We start from the raw sequence: 27234 nt of genomic DNA on the forward strand, positions 1-27234 counted from the left end.
ACTTCCACAAATCCCTTTGCTTCAGCAGCTCTCGTCTCTCTCCCTCCGTCCCTGTGGCCAGCCCTGTGCCCCTGTGCCAAATGAACCTGTTGCTGGAAAAAAAAAAAAAAGAAGGCCAAAATGAAGTTCATACATGAACTCCGATCAAAATGTGTGGCGTGATTGTGTTTATCAAACTTTAATCAGGAATCAGATTGAGACAGGCGGTCAGGCAGACAGCTGTATATCTGCATGGGTGATAAAGGTGTGCTGTTACCATTCGCCCTCTTACCCCGCCACCTACATCATCTCTACTTCTGCATCCCTGAGCTCGTCCAGAGCACGCAGACAAGTCCATAAACGTCTGAAACATCACACACACTCTGCTAATAGACCACCGCGCTCACGCAGGGACCAGAGGTCTGGACCGCAAAACTTGCAGTGGATACCCCACATCCGTAACGACCTGGCAGTCAGCTATTTATGGCATTATCAGGGTCTGGGTCTGATTCTCCTGTTCCTCCTCATGCTCTGGCACTAGTTCCATTTCTACGTGTTAATTTAGCGTGCTGGTTTACTGTGAGACAATGTCATGAGAGCAGAGGCTCCTCAGGCCATCCATCATGTCCGTATTATCACTGGGCTGCTGCTTTAAATCAGATGTATGGACTGGGCTGTGACTCTCACGATCACCCTGAACCGACCCCACAGATTTGAGTCAAAATAATCAAAGGGGAACAAAGTCCTCGTCAGCATGTCAGCGGCTACCATGTTTTCGAACGCTGTCCACGATAAACACAGCACATCATCATGCAACAATACACAGTTCACTGCTGGCATTTAACACCAGGTGCATTAACATGGACATGGGGGGGTTTGCTTTCGGTCCTGATCAATAAACTGAGAACACCTCTCCCACCTGTCTTTATTTTTCACTCACTGGGTCTGTGGCTGAGTAAAGAGCTCTGATTGCCTCACATTTCACACGTAGTAAAGCCTCTAACCTATCATGGAGGAGACAGAATTCTTGTAACTGATCGCAATGTGGGATTTATCAGAAGGATGAGACGTCTAAACCCTTCAAAGAGAAGACAAGTGCACTTTACTCTTGTCAGAAAAGTTATATAGTGGAACTCGGCTTACAAGTTTAATCCGCTCCGGAGACGAGTTCTTAGGGTGAAATTTTGTATTGTGAAACACATTGTTCCATAGGAAATAATGTAAATGCAGATAATTTATTTTCAGCCACCCAAAAAAATTATCAATATTAACAATTTTCAACACTTTAATTATATTATTGCATATAAAAACAATCAAAACAATACAAAACAACACACATAGAAAAACATTCTAAACACTTGTGACTTTATCTGGTTGTCTGCTGCTGTAGCTCATCTTAATCGTGGTTAGAAGAAACCCCAAGCAACTGTCAGCTGTCAGTCAAAGCGGTCTGGCCGTTCTGTTCTGTGTATTCCCTTAAGATATATGTGTAAGTGTGAGAGAGAAACTCCCTGGAGCCCAGCTGATGGGAGTGTTACATTACACCATGTTGTGACGTTAAATCTTCATTTATGACTTCAGACTTGCCAACACACTTTCTGCTCAGCAACCTGACCTTAAATAGCAGATTGTTTTTCTCGTCTGGAGCTGGAGCGATGTTCTCTTCCACATAACCTCTCAGCCAGATGATGTTTAGACGGCTACCAGGACTGAGATCTGTACACTTACACAGATGTGTCAGGAAGTCGTTATTCACAGTATTTTAGCTCGGTTTAGAGCATTTAATACGTCTTTCCGTCTGATTGTCTGGCGCGTACAGTTTGGTTCGCCCTGGTTGATCATTTAACATCCACCTGCCTGTGATCTGGATCTGATCTCTGGAACTAATTTAGATTCGATCACATTATTGCACTTATTTGGATCGAAGCAGACGGGTTGTTCCTCCTGTCTAGACCGTCTCAGGTTATAGTGTGCATGTTTAAAAAATAAAATGACAGTCAAGAGTTTTTTTTTTCTGCCCAAAAAGAAGAACGGATAAGATTATTGATTGTCCTGACAAACGTGTGTGAAAAAAAAAAATTGCAGCATTCATCAAGTCAGAGTAATCTATGATTGTTTTTCGCTGCCATGAAGTAAACTAAAGCGTTTGGAGGAAAATGTGCTTGCGTTTATTGTCTAGACTGTGAATGTGGATTTATTCTTAAATCAGTTACCGTCAGCCGCGTCCTTTAGCCCTTAGCGCACATGGAATAATTCATATTTTTAGAGCTAATGCATCCTTCGAGGTATACGCCACCCCAGATTCAAACCTCAACTCACAACCCATTACTCAGTGCTGCGTCTTGGGCCGTAGGAGGAATGTTCTCCTGCTGCAGGCTTTCTAATCCTAATCATAACACACACTATAGGCTAACTAAACATCATCATCATGGACTCTGACGACGAGGATTCCCCACCTTCCTCAGTTTCCTCGTTATAGATCTCTTAAAATCCAAACTGCAGAGGAGCGCGGCGAGGTCAGCGGACAGGCGGAAAATCTGAGCTGACGTTCTGCAGCAGACACGTCGATTTTCCTTTTCTCAGCCTTCCAGCTATCCTGCACAGCACAAAATTATTTTTACCCTCTTTGACCGAAGCCATGGGTGTGCAGGGGCAGCTTAGCGATCCACAAAAAGCAAACCAGAGGGGAAGTCTCGGCACGGCACTTCTGCTCCGTTTGTTGTGATTGGGGGAGGTTCTGCGGGCTCCTGAGCGGTTTTGATGGATGAGCCTGTCATTTGCTTGCCACTGTGTCTCAGTGTGCGAGTGTGGCATCACGCTAATCGCGGGTGCACAGAGCGCCTTCACGGCATGGTCCGGGCTACAGGATCGGGTAGAGACCGAGTCCGAGTCTCTCGTTAATAAGTAGGAAGAAATAGTAGCTAGGAGCTATGCAAAAAATATATATTTGTTTATTTTAAAGGGAAGGAAATAAAAACTGACAATGTTGCTCAAAAAAAACATTTAAGGATTTAAGCCCGCTACTAGTCAGTTTGAGTGAGATACAAGTGTGAGACCGTCCTCTGGAGGGCCCTTGTCAAGCTCCCGAGTGACCGTTTTATGCTGAACCTCGTGATCATGCGGGGGGTCGTGTTCACTAAATCTGGTTCCAGTATAAAACTCACTCGCAGTGTAGCACTGTTGGTGTGTTACACTTAACACTGTGAGCAGCCATGTGGATGTGACGTCACTTCCTGACCTCAGTGTGGAGGAGACTGGAGGAAACTCTCGGGAGATTCAGTGGAGGAATTCAGAGCTGAGGCCTTTAGGTTTTTTTTTTTTTTTTTTTTTTTTAGTTCTGGTAGGAAATTACGAGTTACGAGATTGCAGCATGCGAGTGTGACCTGCTCTTTTTAAGGGTGTGTGTGTGTCATGTTGGTTTAAAACATTGCCACACTCAGCAAAAAAAGAAACGTCCTCTGACTTTCAACTGTTTTTACTTTCAGTAAACTTATAGTGTAAATATTTCTATGAACACTAAAAGAGTCAACACCATAAGACATAAACTAAAGATCTTTCACAATGTGTCCCTGAATGAAGGGAGGCTCAAAATCAAAAGTACCAGTCAGTATCTGGTGTGGCCACCAGCTGCTTGATGGAGGGATTCTGTGTTCCTGGTGTAACTCGGGCAGTTGTTGTGGCCATCCTGTACCTGTCACGCAGGTGGTGTTACACGTGGTCTTCCACTGCGAGGATGATCAGCTGTCCTTCCTGTCTCCCTGTAGCGCTGTCTTAAGCGTCTCACAGTGCGGACATGGCAATTTATTGCCCTAGCCACATCAGCAGTCTTCATGCCTCCCTGCAGCATGCCTAATGCACGTTCATGCAGATGAGCAGGGACCCTGGGCATCTTTCTTTGGGTGTTTTTCACAGTCGGTAGACAAGTCTCTTTAGTGCCCTGCGTTTTTAGAACTGTGACCTTAAATGCCTACTTTCTGTAAGCTGTTAAGGTCTTAACGACCATTCCACAGGTGCATGTTAATTAATTGATTATGGTTAATTGAACATGCATGGAAAACATTGTTTAAACCCTTTACAATGAAGATCTGTAAAGTTATTTGGATTTTTACAACATTATTGTTAAAATACACAGTCCTAAAAAAGGGACATTTCTTTTTTTGCTCTGTGTGTGTGTGTGTGTGTGTGTGTGTGTGTGTGTGTGTGTGTGTGTGTGTGTGTGTGTGTGTGTGTGTGTGTGTATGTATATATGTATATATGTGTGTGTGTGTGTGTGTATATATATACACTCACCTAAAGGATTATTAGGAACACCTGTTAAATTTCTCATTAGCATGGCAGTTGCTTTAATGCATTTAGGGGTGTGGTCCTGGTCGAGACAATCTCCTGAACTCCAGGTTCAGAATGGGAAAGAAAGGTGATTTAAGCAATTTTGAGCGTGGCATGATGGTTGGTGCCAGACGGGCCGGTCTGAGTATTTCACAATCTGCTCAGGTACTGAGATTTTAACGCACAACCATTTCTAGGGTTTACAAAGAATGCTGTGAAAAGGGAAAAACATCCAGTATGCGGCAGTCCTGTGGGCGAAAATGGCTTGTTGATGCTAGAGGTCAGAGGAGAATGGGCCGACTGATTCGAGCTGATAGAAGAGCAACTTTGACTGACATAACCACTCGTTACAACAGAGGTATGCAGCAAAGCATTTGTGAAGCCACAACACGCACAACCTTGAGGCAGTTGGGCTACAAACAGCAGAAGACCCCACCGGGTACCACTCATCTCCACTACAAATAGGAAAAAGAGGCTACAATTTGCACGAGCTCACCAAAATTGGACAGTTAAAGACTGGAAAAATTTTGTCTGGTCTGATGATTCTCGATTTCTGTTGAGACATTCAAATGGTAGAGTCAGAATTCGGCATAAACAGAATTAGAACATGGATCCATCATGCCTTGTTACCACTGTGCAGGCTGGTGGTGGTGGTGTAATGGTGTGGGGGATGTTTTCTTGGCACACTTTAGTCCCCTTAGTGCCAATTGGGCATCGTTTAAATGCCACGGGCTACCTGAGCATTGTTTCTGACCATCCCTTTATGACCACCATGTACCCATCCTCTGATGGCTACTTCCAGCAGGATAATGCACCATGTCATAAAGCTTGAATCATTTTATATTGGTTTCTTTAAACATGACAATGAGTTCACTGTACTAAAATGGCCTCCACAGTCACCAGATCTCAACTCAGCACATTGTTGAATCAATGCCACGTAGAATTAGGGCAGTTCTGAAGGTGAAAGGGGGTCAAACACCGTATTAGTATGGTGTTTCCTAATAATCCTTTAGGGATGTGTGTGTGTATATATATATATATATATATATATATATGTATGTGTGTGTGTGTGTGTGTGTGTATATATATATATGTATATAATGAGTAACATTCTGTACGTGACTTCTCTGCGCAAACTGGTGACCACCTTCACCAACCCCCCCTCCCCAACCCCCCAATAGCAGCTTGACTTGTACCAGACACTTCATAATGTCTGTGTGTGTGTGTCGGACAAATTGAAAGCAGGTGAGCTGGAGATTGTTGAGGCCGGAGGTGGACCAGCGTGTCCCTCTGCTGTGTCCCTGCAGAGTAGGACATGTCTGCGTCGGCTCATGGTGAGACACAGGATCATATTTGAACAGTGTTAAGGTGTCGTGTATGAATTACTCACATTTTAGTTACCATTATCATTTTATTGAAACTTACTCAGGTTACTTTATTTAAATGGAGTCAAATTTATCTTTAATAAGTACTTATGGATGTGATCCCTGCTCTCACGTGTACTGACTGAGATGTTTAAGATAAGTTTAGGATTAATGAAACATTAAGTTACAAGTTTTAAATACTTAGCTGTTTATTATTAGAGTTATGGTCTTTTAGTGTTGTAGATAAACTCTCTAAATGTTATAGACTGTTGCAGAAAGAGTTTAAACAGGGCGATCTGTGTGTGATCAGTCAGGTTTAAGCGAGCATGTTGAGTACAGTTGACAGAAAAATTAAGACTGATATGATTCTGTTGCTTATTTTTAAAAGTTTTGAATGCAAGTGTAATTTATCAGAGTGAATCACAGAACATTACTGTAAATGATGTCATGATGTCATCACTGATTAATACATATACATTCATACACTCATTAATAAATATAAAGCAAGTTTAGATTTAAATATATGTTTTCCCGAACTCATCGTTACGAGAAGACGAGCTGTGCCTGTGATGGTTTGGCATTGTGTATGTGTGTTTTCTCATTTAATATTATTTTTATTGTAATTTGTCTGTCCCTAGTTGTTAATTTCCCAGCCTGTTATAAGGAGCCTTATAGGAACACACTAAACTGTGTTTCATAAGTCTCGCCGATAAGGAACTGGACTCCATATGAACTTCTCCACATCTCCTGATATACTGAACTTCCAGCCTCCTAACACACAGTATGACTGCAGATCAATCCCTGCTATCTGTTTCACCCAGATGAGGATGGATTCCCTGTTGAGTCTGGTTCCTTTCAAGGTTTCTTCCTATTACCATCTCTGAGTTTTTCCCTCAGCACTGTCGCCCTCGTCTCGTTCATCAGGGACGATCTGATCATTCTGATTCACACACGTTTCGTTTCATTTCATACAAACTTAATTATTTTTGATTGTGTAAAATTCAATACAAATAAAACTGAATTGAATTGAAATTATACAAAATATATACACACTAAACAAACAGTAAAATAAGGGGAATGTGAGACACACACACACATACACTTCCCCTTCGTGTCTGTAAGGTTATGAATAACCGAGCATTCGACTTAAAGGAGGAAAAATCAACTGAAATAATAAAAGCGTCCTCAGGGGAGATGAAGAGTGTCGTGGTGCTGTCTCGTCTCTACTCATCACTAATAAATGAAATTTAAAGCAGTTCTGGTGAGATCAGGTCAAAGGTTAATGCCACAATTTTTCAGAATTTGGGGTTGTGCAGCTGCTCGAGGCTCTGAGAGAGAGCGTGACATGGTGCTGCTCCGCCTTAATTGGACATGGTAGGGGAGTTTTTATTGAAATCACTCACAGGTGCACACTTCATTTAAAAAACTCTGAGAACGTTCAGCCATCTAGTGTAAAGTCTGTATGTGTATGTGCGTGTGTACTGTCCTCTCAGACTGTTTGCTTTATTAGTGTATGATGTTGTGGTGATGAACTGTGAGTACAGTAAGGAGTGTGTGTTTGGTTTGTGAGAGATACAGCTAGGTTTTTAGGAGGTGGTGTGTGTTAGGGGGGTATCAGACCCAGAGCTGGACCCAGGCGTGGGTATTAATGAGGAGTCTTACACAAGCTTTCTTCTCTTAGACAGAGAACATGACCCGGGCCTCACGTCTAACCCTCTGAATACGAGGGAAGGGACGAAGACCGAGTCTATTAGCCTTGATTTTATACAGGACTGAAATAATGGATGTTGAGTTGCCAGACTAACCCCCCCCCCCAACCCCTCCCGTCTGTCTTTCTGTTCTCCTTAGGACATCCGCAACACGGTGGGCAACATTCCAATGGAATGGTACAAAGATTATCCTCACATCGGCTATGACCTGGATGGCAAGAAGATCTTTAAGCCAATCAGAAACAAGGACGAGCTTGACGAATTCCTAGACAAGATGGAGAACCCTGATTACTGGTGAGTGCGTCGCGGCAATACCAGACACGGTACTGATTAAACCGAGATCAGGAAACACAATTCTGTCCCTCATCAGGTTTTACTTGAGGTTTTATATCTCAGTGTAGAAATTAAACTGTGTTTAATTTTCTCCAAGTAGCAAAACATAGCAGAAGCAAGCATATATATTATGATTAGCACCCGCCAGGAAAACAGTTTGTGGAAATAGATAAAAAAAAGATTTAGGTTCAGGTTGAAGCCCAAGTACATGTCCGTCTGTCTGTACAGCAGAACTCTCTGTCTAACTTATTAATACAAAGAAATCACATTCTGTAAGGTTGAGTATCTTACACCTTGTTTTACACTAAGTTGTCCTTCTTTGTTGGTCAGACAAATACACTCCCTGTTCGGTAATCGGAGAGTGAATCACAGATGAGAAATGGAAAAAGTAGATGGGATAAAGATGAAGTTTTGTCTTAAAACGACTCCAGCGTGTTAAAATTCACTTATACCACTTCAGCGCTGTTATTTCAGCCAAAGTGAAAATATGAACTAATCCCAGTAAAAATATTCACTTTATCTTTTCTAATTAATATCTATTGGTGCAGGTGTTTGTTTACACTGAGACAGTAGCGCATTAGTAGATTATTTTAAAGTAGATTATTAAATCCCACACATAACTGTTCATAACATCACTTTTACTCAACATTTAGATTTCACTGATGGTGCAGATTAAACTTCAGGTAGAGATCTGAGGAAGTTTTATTAAATTTAAAAAGAACTTTTTCTGAGACTGGTTTCTGGTCCTTCAATGTATAAAACATAAAGTTATCACTGAGAGAGCGAGTTCTCAGCAATGTAAAGACAGAACCTTTATATTATTTATATAGATGTACCTCATAAAGATCAGTTTTTCAGTAATACTTTATTGTTACTCCTTTATTCCTTTAGGATCCTTTATTGTTACTCCCAGTGCTTGTTTTCTCTTCCTCCAGGCGCACCGTGCAGGACAAGATGACGGGCGCCGATGTCCGTCTGTCGGATGAGCAGGTGGATCTGGTACACCGTCTACAGCAAGGCAAATTCGGTGATGTAAATTTCAACGAGTATGAGGTACATCAACCCTGATAGCAGTCTCAGCACTTACACAGCCTCATACCACTGGACCGCTCCAATACCACCAGATCTGAACAGGCCACAGCTCCACCCCCAGTGGGTGGAGTCTACATACAGTAATGTCTAAACATGTCTAAATGCAGTCAGTCTGATTGTTTATTAGTGTTGCTAATTGTCCATTAAGTCGTGCCATAACGTCAACAAGCAGTGAGTCAGTCCACACTTCAGTTTTCCTGTGATCACTTTGGTTAATAAAAAAGCAAACCTCAGACACTGTTTAAAGAGAACTGAGTGTCTGAAAACGCCACCTGTCATCTGCGTGGTGTGACGACTTAAGTGTGTGTGTGTGTGTTGTCTGCAGATGTTGATAGGCCAGCTGTTCTCAGTTAGGTCCCTTTACTCGTGTCTGTTCCTAATTCTACGAGCAGTGAACATAACAAAAACAGTTCGTATTCTGACTGCCGAGTCATCACACCGTCCAGCGCGTTGTGTTTTTACCCTTAACCTTGTGTTACATGTAGAGTTATACGTCTGATCTCACGTCTCATCTCGTGTTCCTCTCTCCCAGCCTGCAATTGACTTCTTTTCCAGCGAAGTGATGATCCACCCGGTGACCAACAGACCCGAGGACAAGCGCAGCTTCATTCCTTCTCTCATCGAGAAAGAGAAAGTAAGTGAACCCCCTTCCCAGTCTTTCTACCTGGCCCCCCTAATTATGATGTAAATCATTATTTGTGTATGCTGCACGTAATGCGGCTGAGGTCGGAGGAGAAGACTCATGTTTCGACCAGTTGGACTTCTAACTGCTTGCATCTGTACAGCATTATAGGTAATGATTCCCACAAAGTGTGTGTGTGTGTGTGTGTGTGTGTGTGTGTTTTTCTTAAGGGAACGAGGTCTAAAACTGCAGTAATTGGAAGCTGAAAGAAATTAGACCCAACATCTTTTTAGTCAAAGTATTAAAAGTAAAAAAAAAAAAAAAAAAAAACATTTACAGTCTCTTTTAGACACTCAGGCCTAAAGTTCTCCAGTAATTTATATCAGTTATGTTTCCTGCTGTATAAATTGGTCAGGGATGATTTGTGTTGTTCTGTAGAGTGTGTAGTGCTGGATCACACAGTTTCCCCGTGCTCTCATTAGGTCAGTAAATTGGTTCATGCCATAAAGATGGGCTGGATTAAACCACGCAGGCCCAAAGACGCTGCACCGCAATACTACGACCTGTGGGCTCAAGAGGACCCCAATGCCATCCTGGGGCGCCACAACATGCACATCCCTGCCCCTAAGATGAGACTGCCAGGTCACGAGGAGTCGTACAACCCTCCTCCAGAATACCTGCTCACAGAGGAAGAGGTCTGTGTGGTTTCGTTTCTTTTTTTTTTTCCGATTAAAACAATTGCACTTGTTTTAACTCCATCACACTGAACTCTCTAGTATTTCCCTCTGCAGGATTTTCTTACGATTTGCGTGCGAAGTGTGCCGTTTATCCCAAATTTAAATCCCTGAAGGCTTAACACTAAACTAGGAATTTTATAACCTATTTTTATAATTTTATAATTTTATAAAGAGGCAACCTGTCTTTTAATAACTTACAATCCGCGATGATGTTTCTGTTCTCAGTGACTCTATTGTAGTTGTGTTTTTTTCTCGGCAGCGATTCCTCCCAGGTCATAGTGAATTACAGTGAGTCACCCTGTGATTTTGCAAGTTCTTTTATTTAGAAATCATGGAGAGTCTACAATTTTCAGCATAGATGCATTTCCACTGTGAGACAGAATCTAAAAAGAAAAATCCGGAAATCATACTGTATGATTTTGTTTTAACAATTTATTTGTGAATTACTAAGTATTTTAATAAGTATTTGATCACTTGCTTATTAGCCAGATTTCTGACCCTCAAAGACCTGTTATTTTGCTTTTAAATAGTCCAGCGACACTCTGCTCATGATTTTAAATTAGTAGCACCTGTTTGAGGTCATTAGCTGTCATAAATATACATGTGTACCCCACAATCAGCCAAAGTCTAAGTAGATACATGGGGTATCAATGATGCTAAGAATGTTGAAGAATCAGCCCAGAACTACGCAGGAGGAGCTGGTCAATGCCATGAAGAGAGCTGGGACCATCGTTTCCAAGGCTACCATCAGTAATACACTAAGACGTCATGGTTTAAAAACTCAGAAGGTTCCCCTGCTTAAGTCAGCCCAAGTCCAGGCTCGTCTGAAGTTTGCCAGGGACCATCTGGATGATCCAGAGAAATCATGGGAGAAAGTCCTGAGGTCAGGTAAGACCAAAGTAGAACGTTTTGGTCTTAACTCCATTCGCCGTGTTTGGAGGAAGAAGAATGATGAGTATCATCCCAATAATACCATACCTACAGTGAAGCATGGGACTGGAAGCATCATGCTCTGGGGGTGTTTTTCCGCACAGGGGGACAGGACGACTGCACTGTGTTAAGGAGACGATGAACGGGGCCATGTATTGTGACATATTGGGCAAAATATCAGTCAGAGCATTAAAGATGGGTCGTGGCTGGGTCTTCACTCCATGACAATGACCCAAAGCACACAGCCAGGAAAACCAAGGAGTGGCTCCGTAAGAAGCTGAAAATTGTAGACCCTCCATGATTTCTTAGTAAGAGAACTTGCAAAATCACAGGGTGATCAAATACTGTACTTATTGACCTCACTGTAACTGTTTGCTGCGTCTCAGTAGGACGTTGTGCAGTTTCAGGATCAGTCTCAGTAATGTGGGCAAGTCCTCTAAGGAGACCAGTCCTTCTTAGTTGTTGTGTGTTGTTTAAATGATGGTGTTTGATTGTTTGAAACCCTGCAGAGACTGGTGTGGGAGCAGCAGGACCCAGAGGACCGCAAGCTCAACTTTCTTCCACAGAAGCATGCCTGTCTCCGCGTCGTTCCCGCGTTCTCGCGCTTCATTCACGAGCGCTTCGAGCGCTGCCTCGACCTGTACCTCTGTCCTCGGCAGCGCAAGATGAGGGTGTGTAGTCGGGGTGTTATTACTGTATAGGGGACACGCATCAGTGTGTGGTTTCATTTAAGCTGAATATGTTAGAAACCATGTAAAACATGAAAGAAATATAATTTATGTCTCCTGTCCTCCGTCTCACAGGTGAACGTGAACCCCGAGGACCTGATTCCCAAGCTGCCCAAACCCAAAGATCTGCAGCCCTTCCCCACCACACAGTCCCTGGTAGGTCACCCTCAGTCACAGTGTGTGTGTGGGTGTGTGTGTCCTTACTGTGACTGCGCTCAGGGCATCAGGTTTTGTAGATACTTTAATGTGAGCGGATAAGCGCGTTAGTCAGTTTGTGTGGCATTTTTTACAGGGAGGGAACGATCTGATGTCAACTGCTTTTTTTGGGGGGGGAGAAATCTTCAGATGTTTGTCCTTGTAAAACTCAGTAAACCAGAGTTTAGTCTGGTGTTTTTTTCAGGACTGTAAATAGTGGAGCTCTAAACATCTGGGCATTGGCAGTGAATTAGTGAGAAGTGAGCTGCTTTGGTTGTCCTCGTATGATCTCACTGAATTTATGATTATTGTGTTAGCCAGGGCCATGTTATTCACCATAGCATCAACTTTTTAAAACTTTATAAAGCTAACCGTGTCATTTAAAAGCAACGCCTACTTTGTTTTAAACTTTTGCAAACATATTAACATTATTTACACCAAACCTGGCTTGGCAATTTGAATTAGCTATGGTGTGTGTGTGTGTGTGTGTGTGTGTACATACGGTAATCTGCGTGACATGCTTAAAAATAAGTTTAGGTACATCGCGTTGAAACATTTGTGTGTGTGATTGATTCACTTTAAAGCTGAACTTGACACTTTCTGCTCTCCCTACAGGTGTACCGCGGTCACTCCAGTCTAGTGCGCTGCATCAGCGTGTCTCCCAGTGGACAGTGGCTGGTCTCAGGTCAGTATTCTCTGTAATAATAGATTTTTAAAAAATATAACAGATACAAAAGAAAGCAAACACTGCACATCTGTCACTGGGTAGAGTGGTTTATGTTTCTGCATTATCGTCGTCATGACCTTCGTCATCATCATCTCAACTCAGCCTCAGCTCCAGCCTCCATTTCACCCAGTGGCCAAACGGCTGGTTAAAACATCCTGGGGGCATCGCTGTGATGTCATGGTGGTGGTGGTCTTTCATGATGGAGGGCCCGGGGTCTGATTTTCAAGACGTCAGCCTGAGAGCGCAGACGCAATTTCACTGGAATTCCTTGAACCAGATAAATTAGTCATGTCTAACTCACCACTCATCTCGCTCGTCCTCATTTCTCTAGACAGCTTTTTTCCACTGTGTTTTATAGAGCTTGGCTGCTCGGCGTTCATTGTTAGTAGCTCTGGGAAATCAAACAGGAAAGAGACTTGACTCGTGTTGTTCATGGAGTCGAAATATGACAGACAGCAAATAAGTTATGGCGCTGTTTATCGGGAAATGTTTTTTTAACTCCTAATGCAAGTTTCTTTTTAAGATTAAGAACCTGCTTTACCTTTTAAAACTATTTTTATAAACAAACCAAAGCCAACTCTGCTATACAAACGCACACCCAGAAACTCTGCCTCCATTTATATATGTAGTATAGTATATTAAAGCCTGCTATAATTTAATATTTTCTCAGTAGTATTAGGCATCTGATTGCCATTAGCTTTTGTTATGACAGAGCTGTAGTTGTAGTTTTAATAACCCTGAGAGTAAATCGGTTCCTCAGTGCTCTAGTGAAGGGAGTGGTAAAGCCACAAAACCCAAATGATATGCCTTTTAGTATGAAAATGTGGTCACATTTCTTTGGCTGATTTGAATGAAACAGCCTCGGTAATTAATTTTCTATCAATTACAAACACAGTAGGCTAGTTTAGTGTGTGTTCTGTGTTAATATCAGTAAGAAACACCACTGTGTTCTACAGTACTATATACCTAAATGGTAATATAAAATTAGCTTTATATCCTGGCTGAGATCATGAAAACAAAGTACACATATGACTTATACAATGGGAGGGACAGAGAGAGAGAGAGAGAGAGAGAGAGAGGGAGGCTGGCAACAATTTAGTGTCAGTATCTGCTCAGCCGTCCATAACAACGGCCTCCATAAAGCCGTATGCAAAACCACTAGAGTCAGAGCCGCTGTTTTGTCTTGCTGTAAAATATATTAAACCAGTAATAAAATGTGCTTTCCCACAGTAAAAAAAGGCAGTTGACAACCTCCCAGGCATTACAACCCCTCTCATGTCTAACACACCCCCACGCCCCACACACACCCGAGCTATTTTTTTTTTGTGTGTGTGTACTGTATGTTAATTGTCGTGTCTTCCATAACACCGAAGTGCACGATGAGCGTAACCGCTTGTGTGATGTTGTGATATTTGGCTAAAAAACACTCTGCGAGGGCCTATAAACCAGATGAATTGGTTTTTAATATTCAGAAAGTTGTTTCAGGAAACTTTAACATGACTTTTCTTGTGTTTGGAATCCACTCTTGTGTCCCCCAGATTATCTTCTCCACTTTAGTATGATTTTGGTCACGTTAGAGCGCAGGCCAAGCGAGAGCCCTGTGGGATTTCTAACCCAGCTCCATCTACCTGTACAGGAAGAAGGGATGATGCGTCTGTAACACGTCCCCCTGCGCAGCCGGGCCGTCCTGCTGTGTGGACATGGGCTGATACCTCGCTCCTTGAGCGCATCTGTGCTGTTTGTTTTGCTGCTGAATATAGGAGTTTCTATAAAGCTGAAAGTAGAAAAAAAAAACACAACTACAAATTAGTGGGGTGGAGACAGGAGACTCGAGGGGTCAGGGCAGCCAGTTGGAAGCCACACACAGGAAGTGCTCACTAAACACCGCGCCGTCATACACGGCACGCTGCACCACCGTGGTGATGGGGTCGGGCCCAGTCGGGAGGTTTTAACCAGATCCCCTTATCTCACAGCCATTGTCAGTCTCTCTGATATTTCCTCAGTATTTGACTTTTCTATCAAATTTTGCAGTGTAGGTTACACGCTGTAAATCGGTGCAAGAGTTAAAATGAATGGTCCGGAGCGTGGACACAAATCAGATGTCAGACTGATGATTTCCATTTACTATTAATCTACAGTTCCACACAGAGCTGGCATGCAAACGCCCAGTCAGACTCACGCACACCGGCTTACTGACCATGCTGTGTGTGTGTGCGTGTGTTTGGCAGAGCCGGAGAGATTTACGGAGGAGACCACAGCTATGTGTGCCAGGCGGACCTCTGGGCCACGGCCCCGGGGACCGTCCCTGCTCTGCTATATCCGTCACCGTAGCGCTCACTACTTAAAAAGTGATTATGGTTTAGGGAGTTATTACACTCCACCCTCCGTCCAGGACCGCTTGACTTGTTTTTGCTGCATTTACGAAGCATGCAGGTATTAAAGTCTCACAACAACACTCGATTCAGCAGCCTCGTGTCAGGTGGCTGGAGTCCCAGTGGCAGAGACGAAATGGGCATCCAGGTTGCCAGATCCTTCTTTTTTTCAGCACTAGAGTGTAGCGGAGGAGAGCGGGAGTAATCACATGGCAGTGTTGTAGTGAAGGGTGTGTGCGTGCGTGCGTGGGTCATGCACAAAACACGGTCTACAGTCATTTTTACACTTTTATACACTGATCCCTATCTTAGTCAAGACACACACAATAACTTTGCATGCGCATCTGTACAGACTGAGATGACTTGATGTTAATCTGAACTTTTTTGACCGCAGGCTCGGACGACTGCACAGTGCGCTTCTGGGAGGTGAGTACGGCGCGCTGCCTGAAGACACTGGAGATGGGCGGGGCCATGAAGAGCGTGCAGTGGAGTCCTAACCCTTCTGTGTGTCTGGTCGCCATCAGTTAGTAAGTTAATTTCCTCTTCCTGTTTAACTGTGCCGCGGTGAGGCTGGTGTTACACCCCATGTGTATACATGTTACACACGGCCTGGACAAGACAAAAAAAACTGCACACACTAATATTTAGTTTAGCTGATTTTAGAACATGCAGTCTGGTGTCCAGTTCATGTGTGAAAATGATTCCTGCAACTCATCTCCATAGATGTGATTCAGTACTTTCAGGTGGTCAGCTGACTTCATTTTATTGCCCCATAACGTTACTGAGTCTAGACCTGAGTAACTGATCAACCCCAGATCATACCACTGTCTCCAGAGGCTTGTACAGTGGACACTATGCATGATGGGAGCATCGCTTCATGTCCTTCACTTCTTACCCTGACACGCCCATCACTCTGGACTAGGATCAATCTGGACTCATCAGGTCACATGACCTTTTTTCATCGCTCCAAAGTCCAATCTTTATGATCACTAGAAAACTGAAGCCTGTTTTTCTAATGAGTCACATTAACGAGTGGTTTTCTTAACACAGCTGTTTAGTACCAATCCTATGAGTTCTCATCACGTCATTTGCTGCTTAATAATACTGTGTGTGTGTGTGTGTGTGTGTGTGTGTTTAGTGGTGAGACAGTAGTGCTGATAAACCCAGGCCTTGAAGATAAGCTGATCTGCAACGCCACTGATCAACTCATCTCATCCTACGAGGAGCCAGAGGAGGCCAAGGAGCAGGCGGTGCAGTGGGTCGTCGCTGAGGGCAAAGGTCACGAGCAGGGTCAACGCCTCATTCTCAATCACCCCAAGGTACCCTAAAAAAGATAAATTGCTCGAATACATGAGTGTATCTCATTAAAATGTTTACATTAATTTTTTTTTTTCTTATGAGCTTTAAGCTGCATCTATGTGACTTATGTGTGTGTGTGTGTGTGTGTGAGTGAGTGTGAGAGAGAGAGAGAGAGAGAGAGAGAGAGAGAGATATTCGTATTAGCGCTGCTGCAGAAGAACAGAGTCAGATGAAATGAAATGTTGATGTCTTTTTCCCTCGTTTGTCTCTGTGCTGCGTTTCTGTCCCTCACATGAGCTCCAGCCAGAAGGCTTTTAACTATTGGCAAAAGCCACAAGGTTGTGGTCTTCTTTTTCCTGAAATGGAAAGAAATATAAGACGCCTCCAGTGTCCAATTAAAACTACTGGAAAAAGAAAAGCCGGCTCACCAGCTGGCAGACTGGTGAAGCCAGGATTAATAGCCGTAAATTTAGTCTCGCAGTGTCTTTGAGGTTATAATTGGATTAACATTGTTGAGGTTAGCGCAGAATGACTTTGACCTTCGACCCTCCTCGTTCTCTTTCACACAGTTTCTCGTTCTGTTTTTCTGTTTTTCAGGCTGTGAGACAGGTGACTTGGCACAGTAAAGGGGACTACCTGGCGTGCGTCATGCCCGATGACGGCAGCAGTCTGCAGGTGCTGATCCACCAGGTGAGCAAACGCCGCACGCAGAACCCCTTCCGTAAGAACAAGGGCATGGTGCAGTGCGTGTCCTTCCATCCCATCCGGCCATACTTCTTCGTGGCCACGCAGCGCTACGTGCGGATCTACAACCTGATTAAACAGGAGCTCACCAAGAAACTGATGGCCAACTGCAAGTGGATCTCCAGCATGGCCGTGCACCCGGGAGGTGAGGTTGCCCGGCAGGGTTTGAGGTTTATTTTTTTACAATACTTTGTGCTGGTTTGGTGTTAGATAACGGGGTTGAGGACTGAGTGCCAGGATCAGGAACTACAGTCTTATCTGATCTAATTAAACTTTATTTGAATAATATTTTTCATAGTTCTCCATCAGGACAGTTTGACACAAACATCAGAATAAACACACTTTAAATACACGCCTTATTTGCCCTCAGGTCTCTGGCTGAGGAAGGGAGACAGGTTTTCACTATGTCGCACCTATGAAGTATTTAATGAGGTCTGCACGAGTTGCTCAAAAGATCATATTTCAATGGGTTTTTAGTTTTGTTTGATTTAAACTGCGATACTATTAAATGTACAGTTTTTTTGTACTCTGATGTTGTTTGGGCAAACAGCAAATAACTGTCCAGATGATCTCATTAAGAGGATGTTTACCAACATTTATTTATCATATCAAATGTATTTAAAACGAGAACAAATACAACAAAAATATTATTGACAAACTTTATGTAACGTCCTGACCATCAGTATGTAACCTGTAATGAATTGCAGATTTTTGCGACAAAAAAATTGCATGGGTCCGTATAACAATTTAGATTTTTATGCACTTAATTGTTTAGCACTCGTATCTAACCAATCAGGGATAAGACAGAATTCTTGTACCCTATCCTAATGCAGGAGGTGGGATTTATTGGAAAACATGGGGAAACCCTAAGTTGAAAGTTGAACCTAACCTCAAAGTTGAAGAAATATTGTCCCCATAAACGCTGAATAGGCCCGGGCCCGCGGAGGCGGAAGTGCCGCATGATAGCCTTTAGTCCATCTGGGAGCGCCGTGACGTGCCACATTTAGCTTCATTAAAGAACCTGAAACTCAGAGTCATGGACATTTATCGAGCGCTGTAGAGTATGCACCTCACTGCAGCACTTCAGACAAACACATTTCACTTTCTGCTGCAGACATGGGAACAAAGTCACATCAAACAACCAAATCAGCACAAATTAATGACACATTTTATGTTTTTTATACAGTTTCAGGACCAGGGTTAAGCTCTCAGGGCAGGAGTGGAACTCTGGTCTAACTCTGGATTAGTGATATATTAATCCTTGGATTAGTGACTATAATTGAACCTTGTAAATTATAGTCTCGTCCATATTTGTATATTAGACCAGAGTGTCTCATCTTGTGTTCATTCAGACGCTGAAGAACGTCGCTTAGGCTTGATGTCATGGAAACGTTTTGACATCAGTAGTGAACGCTGTAGGGTTTTAAGCCCAGGGCAGAGGTGGGACAAAGTCATTGTTTGGCAAGTCACAAGTAAGTCTCAATTCATTGCCCTCAAGTCCCGAGTCAAGTCCCGAGTCAAGACAGGCAAGTCCCGAGTCGAGTCCCAAGTCAAAGCCAACAAGTCTCAAGTCAAGTCCAAAGTCCTACGGTTTGACTTTCGAGTCTTTTCAAGTCTTTTTAGCAGAAAAATTAAATGTATACAGATTATGTATGGTTGTAAGATCTGTATTTATTAAACCAACCTTTTTTTTATGAAAGAACATTGCTCAGATACATAAAAATACAAATGTTAGTAAATGCTAGTAGCAATGTAAAATGGTAGCACATATTCTCAATGAAGTAGGCTACTTTATACAAACAATAACGTTGTTTTCTTCACATACCATTAAAGAACTTTGCTCCCTACCTTGTGTGATACACTCACGTAGGCTACCTCATGCTGTGTCGAAGTTGGTTCCCCCATCAGGATGCGTTTTATTAGCCCCACCCCCGTGAAAAGGGCACAGGGAACGCGCATTTCGGAGAAGGCTCGCCCGCGAAGGGTTATGCGCGGACCACCGAGATTCTACAGAGCGCGGTAAAGAATAAAAAGGACAGTTAGTGTTTTTTAATCCCTGACGAACTCTAGCCAACAGGATGTGTTTCCCTTGTTATCTTGGACATATTTAGAATGATGAACCTCGGCTGAGTCACTTGTAGGCTGTAAACATGTCAGTATTTTGTCTGATATTTCATATCAAATATGCCTTTTCAGCAAAACCATAATGCCAAAATAGAGACCCGTCAGATACAGTCTCAAGACGTTAATAATAATAATAGTAATAATTATTATATATAAATTAATAATAATAATAATTATTATTATTATATTATAATTAAATGTTATATATTATAATATTAATAATAATAAGTATTATTATAATGAAATATTATATAATAATAATTATTATTATTATTATTATTATTATTATTATTATTATGCGAGATAATTAGCATTTTATCCGCGTGATGTCAATTCACTAGGTCACATTATTTGAATAAACCCAAACTGCATATGAAAGAAATCAGCAAATCGTGGGTAGTGTATACCAGTGATTAAATATAAACAATGCAACGCATGTACTGACATGTTTACAGCCTACAAGTGACTCAGCCGAGGTTCATCATTCTAAATATGTCCAAGATAACAAGGGAAACACATCCTGATGGCTAGAGTTCGTCAGAGGATTAAAAAACGCTAACAATTTCCTTTTTGGCCTTTACTGCGTTCTGTAGAAGCTCAGTGGTCCTCGCATATAGACAATTTTTTTTATAGCCAAACGAAGCTACCTTCAATATCATTTCGCGAACTGGCGCGTGCACGTTGTTGTCACGTGTTGGACGCTGTCGAATCAAAAGAATCTACGGTACTTTGATTGGATGTCGTGCCGAATGTGCGCATGCGCTCTGTCACACACACGTGCACAGACACATAAACAGAGATAGAGCGGACCGTGTTAACATACTTTTTATCTTTGGGCTTTTTATGGGAAGTAGCAAGTCTTTACAAGTCAATAGGCGCAAGTCCAAGTGAAAGTCCGAGTTATTTATGTTAAAGTCCAAGTCGAGTTGCAAGTCTTTTTATATTTTGTCAAGTCGAGTCTAAAGTCATCAAATTCATGACTCGAGTCTGACTCGAGTCCAAGTCACATGACTCGAGTCCACACCACTGGCCCAGGGTGAAAGTGCACTGGTTCAGTTGCTGTGTTCCTCTTTTTTTTTTCCAGGAGACAACGTGATCTGTGGCAGCTACGACTGTCGTCTGGCCTGGTTTGACCTGGATCTGTCTACAAAGCCGTACAGAGTGCTCCGGTGAGACTGTGCCACTGCATGTTTTTATGATTAGCGGCTCTGTAAAGGGGTTTAAAGGGGAGTGTTTTGCTAATGCCTGACCTCCCTGGCGTGTTCCTCTCATGTCTTTAAACAGGCACCATAAGAAGGCTCTGAGGGGCGTGGCCTACCACAAGCACTACCCTCTGTTTGCCTCGGGGTCTGATGACGGCAGCGTCGTCGTCTCTCACGGGATGGTGTACAAGTGAGTGCTGTCTGTTCTCTTCACCCTCACATGTATACGGTTCGAGTCCTCTTGCTCTCTATATAAAGCGTCCTCTCTCTGTCTGCTGCTCTGTTATTCCTCACGTCTGTTCACACCTGGGCTCTGGTGTATCCAAAGAGAAACAGACCTGTTTATTCCCAGCCTAAGGATGTAGCATTATTTTTTTTTTTTCTAGCTGTTGTAGTCTTTTACTCTTGCTATTGATGGTTATACTGCAATTCATATTCGCAGATTCATAGGTTTTATTGTAACCATAAGCTTCTCCACTCTTTTACTCCACTCGGGTAAAGAGAACAGTTGTGTGCTCACATCATCACATCTGTTTTTCTCTTCCCTTCTTTCCTCTCACAGTGACCTGCTGCAGAATCCCCTCATCGTCCCGGTGAAAGTTCTGAAGGGTCACACCATCATGCATGACTTAGGGGTGCTGGATGTGACGTTCCATCCTACCCAACCCTGGGTCTTCTCCTCAGGGGCTGATGGGACAGTCCGTCTGTTTACCTAGACGTCACATCTGTCTCACTTCATTAATCCAAGGAGTGAATGTGATTTTTAAATCGTCCTCTGTACAAGTTTTAGTTAGTTTTTTTTTTATTTCCAGAAAATTTATTTTCAGTACACTCTTCTTTTACCCCCCTTCTTTTACCCCCCCCATTAAAAACACGAGAAAATATCAAGTCAGTTTCAGAGAGGCCGGAGCTTTTGCATGAAGCTGAACCGTGTCTGAGATCTACAGTCTGCTCCTGATGCCGAGAGTGACCTGGAAGCTATTTCCCACCCTGGACCGAGCAGCTCTCTCACCCTGAATCAGGACTGAACCGCTAATCCTTGGAAAAGATGTCAACTTGTGAAAAAAAATCTAAATAATTATTAGCCATGCCAAAAAAAAAACAGCAAAGAACAAAGTCGAAGCTGTGAGCTCGAGCAGGCCTATCGTACTGAAGCTCACTTTCCAATCAGAAAGCTTGTTTTACATCCTGGTCTCGAGACGCTGTTGCAGGTATTCGCCAGCGTTCGTGATCAGGCATGCTACACAGTCATTAAACATGCTGAATTGTGAAACTTTGACTGAGTGAATTTTTGAGAATTGTTATTTTTAATTAAACCTAGTGTTCCTTGAAGGGCTTTTCTGGCGTTTTCTTTTTTTCTTCTCTATCTTTCTTTCCTGCATGTCCTCCACAAGGTCAGTGAGGGTGATTTGAAAACTCCTGAAATGTATGCAGAAGGAGACCGGGGAATGGGGCTCTTTTCCTGTGTGGGGAGGCCCAGACATGAGCCATCAGAAGTGTGTGTGTGTGTGTGTGTGTGTTGTAGATCAGGTTTCAGCGAGGCGGTCCACCTGCAGGCGTCTCTCTCCCACTCTCTCTGAGCCCCTTCGGGTCTGCCCATCTTCCAGGAGTGTAGGAGGAAACCTGTCTGCCTTCTTCATATCATTTAACAGTCTAAAACACCATACGGTCATGTGTAAAAGTTTAACCTATTTTATTTCTGTGTTTGTTTAAAAAAAAAAAATCTTCTGATCGTAGCGGTACTCTTCTTCTAATTGTGTTGTCATAAACTTTTAACATGCAACATGCTCAGTGAGTCCTGTAGGGTTTTTTATTATTATTATTTCTCTGAGCGTTGCACAGTCTCAGCTTGTGTGGTCTGATATGTGCTGGATCGTTCACTCCTGAGCAGATTGCCGACCATCTTAAATGTGTTTTACTTGTAAATAATCTTCCTCACTGTAGAACATTAAACTCGCTCACTGTAAAATCCCCCCTAAAAAGGTGAAATTATTTGGAAATGGGTTTATAACTTTTCAGATTGATGTGCAGAAACAGTAATTACACACACACACACACACACACATATATATATATATATATATATATATATATATATATATATATATACACACACACACACACACACAGTCGAACAGACAGTGAAAAGCCTTCCTTCACCAAAGAGAAGAATGGAGCGCAGTATATAAGAGGAATAAGTCTGGAATTGGACGTTCATTGTGGTCAGAGGTGTGCATACTTTTGGTCAGTAAGTAAGGATTCAACTCGGTACACTATTTGGATTAACATGATGTGTTCTATATGAATATCAATGGATCACTGTTTTTGTTAGAAAGGGCTTCTTTCTGAGACTCGATCTTGTGGGAAACACTTGTCCTCTGAAGCCCCCGTTAACCCACTGGCAAGACTTTTCTACTGTATAAGCACTTATACCTGTGTTGCCGGCACGTATCTGTGCCACTTGAGTTTGTAGATTTTTTACAGTGTAGTAAAGTGTAGTAAAACTGACTAAAATACGACCCTGAAATCTGGAGAAATAGAAACAGGATGTTCAGACATGCCTGACGATCTTGTTCAGACTGAAAATGGCACGAGACAGATTCATGGGCAAATCGCGCATCTGCAGGATGACATCGTAAGTGCTCAGAAGGACTCTGTGACCTCCTAATAACTTCCTGTGCTTTGCAGGCTCAGCCAAACTATCAGAGCTCCAGGCTGATGGGCTGTCACAGAGCCGTGTCCCTGCAGTAAAACTCTTTTATTAGCTCTGCTAGACAGCATACAGTGAGTCAGGTTTTATTATATGCTGGGTTTTGTGCTGGTAAATACATAAGTTACGCCGCATATTTTGCATCTTGCCTCTCCATGATTCGAGCATGACTTCAGACAGTGGCACCAAAACGGTCTGAAAAGAAACCCCTTTGGAAGCTTTGAATGTCTGTCACGGCCTGTCTCGCCCACAACCGTGTGTGTGTGTGTGTACACACGTACCTGTGGTTTTCCTGTAAGTGAAACCCAATAACAGTCCCATTGCATCACTCTGAATACTTTTAGAGGAAAATGGATGCAATCTTGGCAGTCTTTGAGTCTTTCCATTGCTTTTTCAAAATCTTTTTTCTCTTTTCCTTACTTTCCCCACAGAGAGCGCGGTCAAAACAAACAGCATATATGTGGTGTAGAGAGACTGGGCATAAGGAAAGCCGCATTCCACTCTAAGTGGAAAAAATTAGAGTCCAATTCTACCCTGTCTGAGTTCTAAAGCTCCTCGCCATTTTGCTTCCATAAATTAATTCGGGAACGTTGCTAAGAGGTTGGGAATTTTAGTCGACTCGTGCCGATGCTGTCAGCAGCCCTTTCACTGGAATACCCCCTGTAGGGACGTCGTACAGAAAACTATGACCGAGGCTCTACAAGTGAAGTAATTAGTAGGTGTGATGCATTACTGGGCAAGTTATGGTCCAAGACTGAACACGCACTGTCATACTGACAAATGACATTAGAGATGTAGCAGCTGGACAGCAGTGTGACTGTATTGTACTTAAAATGGTCGAGTGTAAGACATTATTAAAATCCCACTATCAATCCTCTTGACTTATGGATCAGATGTAATTGTGGAAAAATATTATAACCTGTGGCCTTGTGTTAGGCAAAGTAAACTAAATTGAAAAATAGAGTTGCAGTATTCCTGGCAGATTCTGTACGTCTCTATTAAGAAGTAAAAGGAAAGAGTTCAAGGAGAGAGAAGTTGAGTATGAATGTATTAGTCGAAATGAGCGAGCGAGTGTAGCTCTAAGTAACGCCGAGCCGCTAGCTCACTGAAACCTATCGTCTGAATAAGCTGCATTTTTCTTTTCAAAATCTCTACCATCCAAGTGCTGCAATCGTTCATCATGGTCTGTTCCTGCGCTGGATTCATTTCTCACACAAGGGCTTTGGCAGAAGATACCTGTATCATTCTCTCGCTTTCCTCCAGAGGTCTTGACTGTTTGAGTGTGTGCTAGTATATGGAGAAACGCTGCCTCAAGGGTGATTTGGCAGTTCAGTAGGATTGTTTTCTCCTTTCATCCAAAAAAAAAAAAAAAAAACCCTTGTCTCCAAGCCTTCTTGAAATATTTATTGTGGTGTTTGCAGTCTGCACATTATCGAACCTAACCATAGAAAAGAACATGCGGACTTTATGGTGCGTCGTTCTTCAGACAGAGACTCGCATCCGTACTGACACGTAAAGGCACGTCTAGCCAAACATCAGCTCGATCTGAATACATAATTTTAGGATAAATAATTTACAGCTATAGTTACATCCTCTCTCAGCTATAACAGGATATGTATCATATAATGTTCTTTATACAGGGGAACCTCAGTCAGCGAGTGACTCGGTCTGTGAGTGTTTTGCAAGACGAGCAAAAATATTAAATAAATTTTAACTTGATAAACGAGCAATGTCTTGATATACTGTAGTACGCATGCGCCTTGTCTGCCGAGTGTCACATGATCACAACTAAGCTGATGGTTCCCCTATCTCTTGTGTTATATATCTATTGCTCAGTCTCAGTGCATGTGTGTCACTTAGTCAACATCCGTGTGTATAAAGCATTTTTAAAATTTTGTGTCCGAGTGGAGTGACTGTTCTTTAGTAAAAATGTGAAGAAAAAGTTTAAAAAGGCCATAGCAGTGTGGGAGATTAATCTGTTTAATGACAATGCAACGGTAGGTTGGAATGGGTGGAGAAAAGCGTCAGGTGTGTTGTGCGATAAGAGTATCAGCGAGAATAAAAGGAAAGGTGTTCAAGACTGTAGTGAGACTAGCGATGCTCTACGGCTTAAAAACAGTGACACTGCAGAAAAGACAGGAGGCAGGGCTGGAGGTAGCAGAGATAAGGTTGTTGAGGTTCTTTAAGGGAGTGACGAGGATCGGTGGGATCAAGAATGAGTTCATCAGAGGGACAACCAATGTTAGATGTTTTGGAGATAAAGTCAGAGAGGCCAGATTGAGGTGGTTTGGACGTGTTCAGAAAAGACATAATGAGCATATCGGTAGAAGGGTGCTGAGGTTGGACCTGCCAGGCAGGAGGTCTAGAGGAAGACCAAAGAGGAGATTTATGGATGTAGTGAAAGAGGACATAAAGTTAATTGGTGTGAAAGAAAAGAAAGCAGAGGATTGGATTAGATGGAGGCAGATGATTCGCTGTGGTGACCCCTGAAAGGGAACAGCCGAAAGACAGGGAAGAAGAAGCTGTTAGTCTTTCGGCTGCTCCTCTCGAGGTGTCGCCACAGGGGATACGAGCAACAACCTGTGTGTGAACTCAACTTAGCACATGTTTTACACCGGATATGCTTCTTTTTTTTAATGCAGACTTGAGACCAGCTGGGGTTAGGAAATAAGATTTTTTTTTTTTACTTTGATCTGTCTGCTTAACATTGCTGCAGGTTATCACACTGAGGTTTTCCTGTTTAAACCAGGGAGCAGCTTCACCTACAGATACGTCGGCCATACACGTTCCTGGTGTGGATGCCTGGAGTGCCATATCCCGCAGTAATGCTGCGTTCTGTCCTACCGAGACAGATCAGCACACGGTCTGGATGTGACATGGACAGAACAGAGCTGAAGGCCAGCGTCTCACCGCCAAAAGAGCTTATTATTCAAAACTGTAGCAGCCAAACACATTATTGACATTGTGAGGGCACGGTAAAATTATTTTCCTAGCATCTTATTTAAAGAACCATTTGCCCTGCCCCTCAAACACACACACACGTATCTCTCTAATCATAACCGCAGTCAGGGGATGAGGTTTTCACTCTGGAATCTGGATGACAGTAATTCCAGGACAATTATGGTTTCGAATGGGTCTGGGTCTAGCTTTACAGAGTATTAGACACAGTCACGCTTTTAGTGTTAATGTATAAGCAAACCGACACAAATCTCTTCATAACCACACTCCCCTGATAATCCCACTAAGCTCAGCTTTTCTTATACACTGGACTTGTAGCAGAAAGCAGTCACCAATTTAAGTTATGAATAATGTCTGTATAAGCAGCAGCTCTGTAACGGCTTTCCTGCCAGCGGCGATAAAAGCTATGATGATATAAAAAGATGCTTTGAGTTACAGTGCTTCAGAGAGGACCTTAGATCAAGGCTGGTACTTAGATGCGCGCTATGCTCAGAAAGTACGGCTCGGACTCGACAGACATGCGGAGACGGCTGTCCCAGACGCTCGGGGACGCTGTGGCCAACACACACCGAGCGCAGAGCACCAGGGGCAGGAGCGGCCAGTCTGCTCACTCACAGACCCTCCATCCCATCCCGTCTGTGACGGTGTTGTCCTTCCTGACAATGGAGCCCTTCTTCAGCTTTGAAGACTTTGGCAGATGTCGCTCCCCAAAAAAAAAAAAAAACACTCCTGCATAACTCTGTTTTTTTGTACTTTGTTATAAAAAGCAAACGTACTTGAAGCCCCTGTATGCCTCGGTGAAACTGAGCACCATTTAGTGAAAAGCACTCGGGTTTGATACTCTTTGACCCCAATTTGGAGCACCTGCAAAAATCTCAAACTTTGGGAGTTTACAGTCTCTTAATTGGATGGAAAACGGTCCTGTGAACTTTTGGCAGCCGGCTTAATTCAGATCTGTTACAAATTACTGCTAAATAGGGGAACCATTTTTTTTTTTTTTTTTTTCCCCCTTCACATGTGCTTACAACCCAGCAATGACATCATGCTGCTCCAGCAGTGCAGACGCTGGTGGAAGTGAAACCG

At 42.8% G+C, this 27234-nt stretch overlaps 1 protein-coding gene across 1 annotated transcript in view; it reads left to right on the plus strand.

Annotated features, from left to right (window-relative positions):
• Window positions 1–21815, plus strand: part of bop1 (BOP1 ribosomal biogenesis factor) — a 73473-nt gene extending 51658 nt beyond the window's left edge. Inside the window, exons 6-18 of the mRNA XM_053492830.1 lie at window positions 7518–7672; window positions 8647–8764; window positions 9336–9437; window positions 9908–10120; window positions 11602–11763; window positions 11896–11976; window positions 12631–12700; window positions 15509–15641; window positions 16253–16433; window positions 17011–17302; window positions 20366–20450; window positions 20566–20673; window positions 21046–21815. Coding sequence (XP_053348805.1) covers window positions 7518–7672; window positions 8647–8764; window positions 9336–9437; window positions 9908–10120; window positions 11602–11763; window positions 11896–11976; window positions 12631–12700; window positions 15509–15641; window positions 16253–16433; window positions 17011–17302; window positions 20366–20450; window positions 20566–20673; window positions 21046–21199 — 1854 coding nt within the window. The 3' untranslated portion in view covers window positions 21200–21815. The remainder of the gene's footprint in view (window positions 1–7517; window positions 7673–8646; window positions 8765–9335; window positions 9438–9907; window positions 10121–11601; window positions 11764–11895; window positions 11977–12630; window positions 12701–15508; window positions 15642–16252; window positions 16434–17010; window positions 17303–20365; window positions 20451–20565; window positions 20674–21045) is intronic.
• The last annotated feature ends 5419 nt before the right edge of the window (window positions 21816–27234 follow it).

Source organism: Clarias gariepinus, chromosome 3 (genome assembly GCF_024256425.1).
Source record: "Clarias gariepinus isolate MV-2021 ecotype Netherlands chromosome 3, CGAR_prim_01v2, whole genome shotgun sequence".
NCBI lineage: Eukaryota > Metazoa > Chordata > Actinopteri > Siluriformes > Clariidae > Clarias > Clarias gariepinus.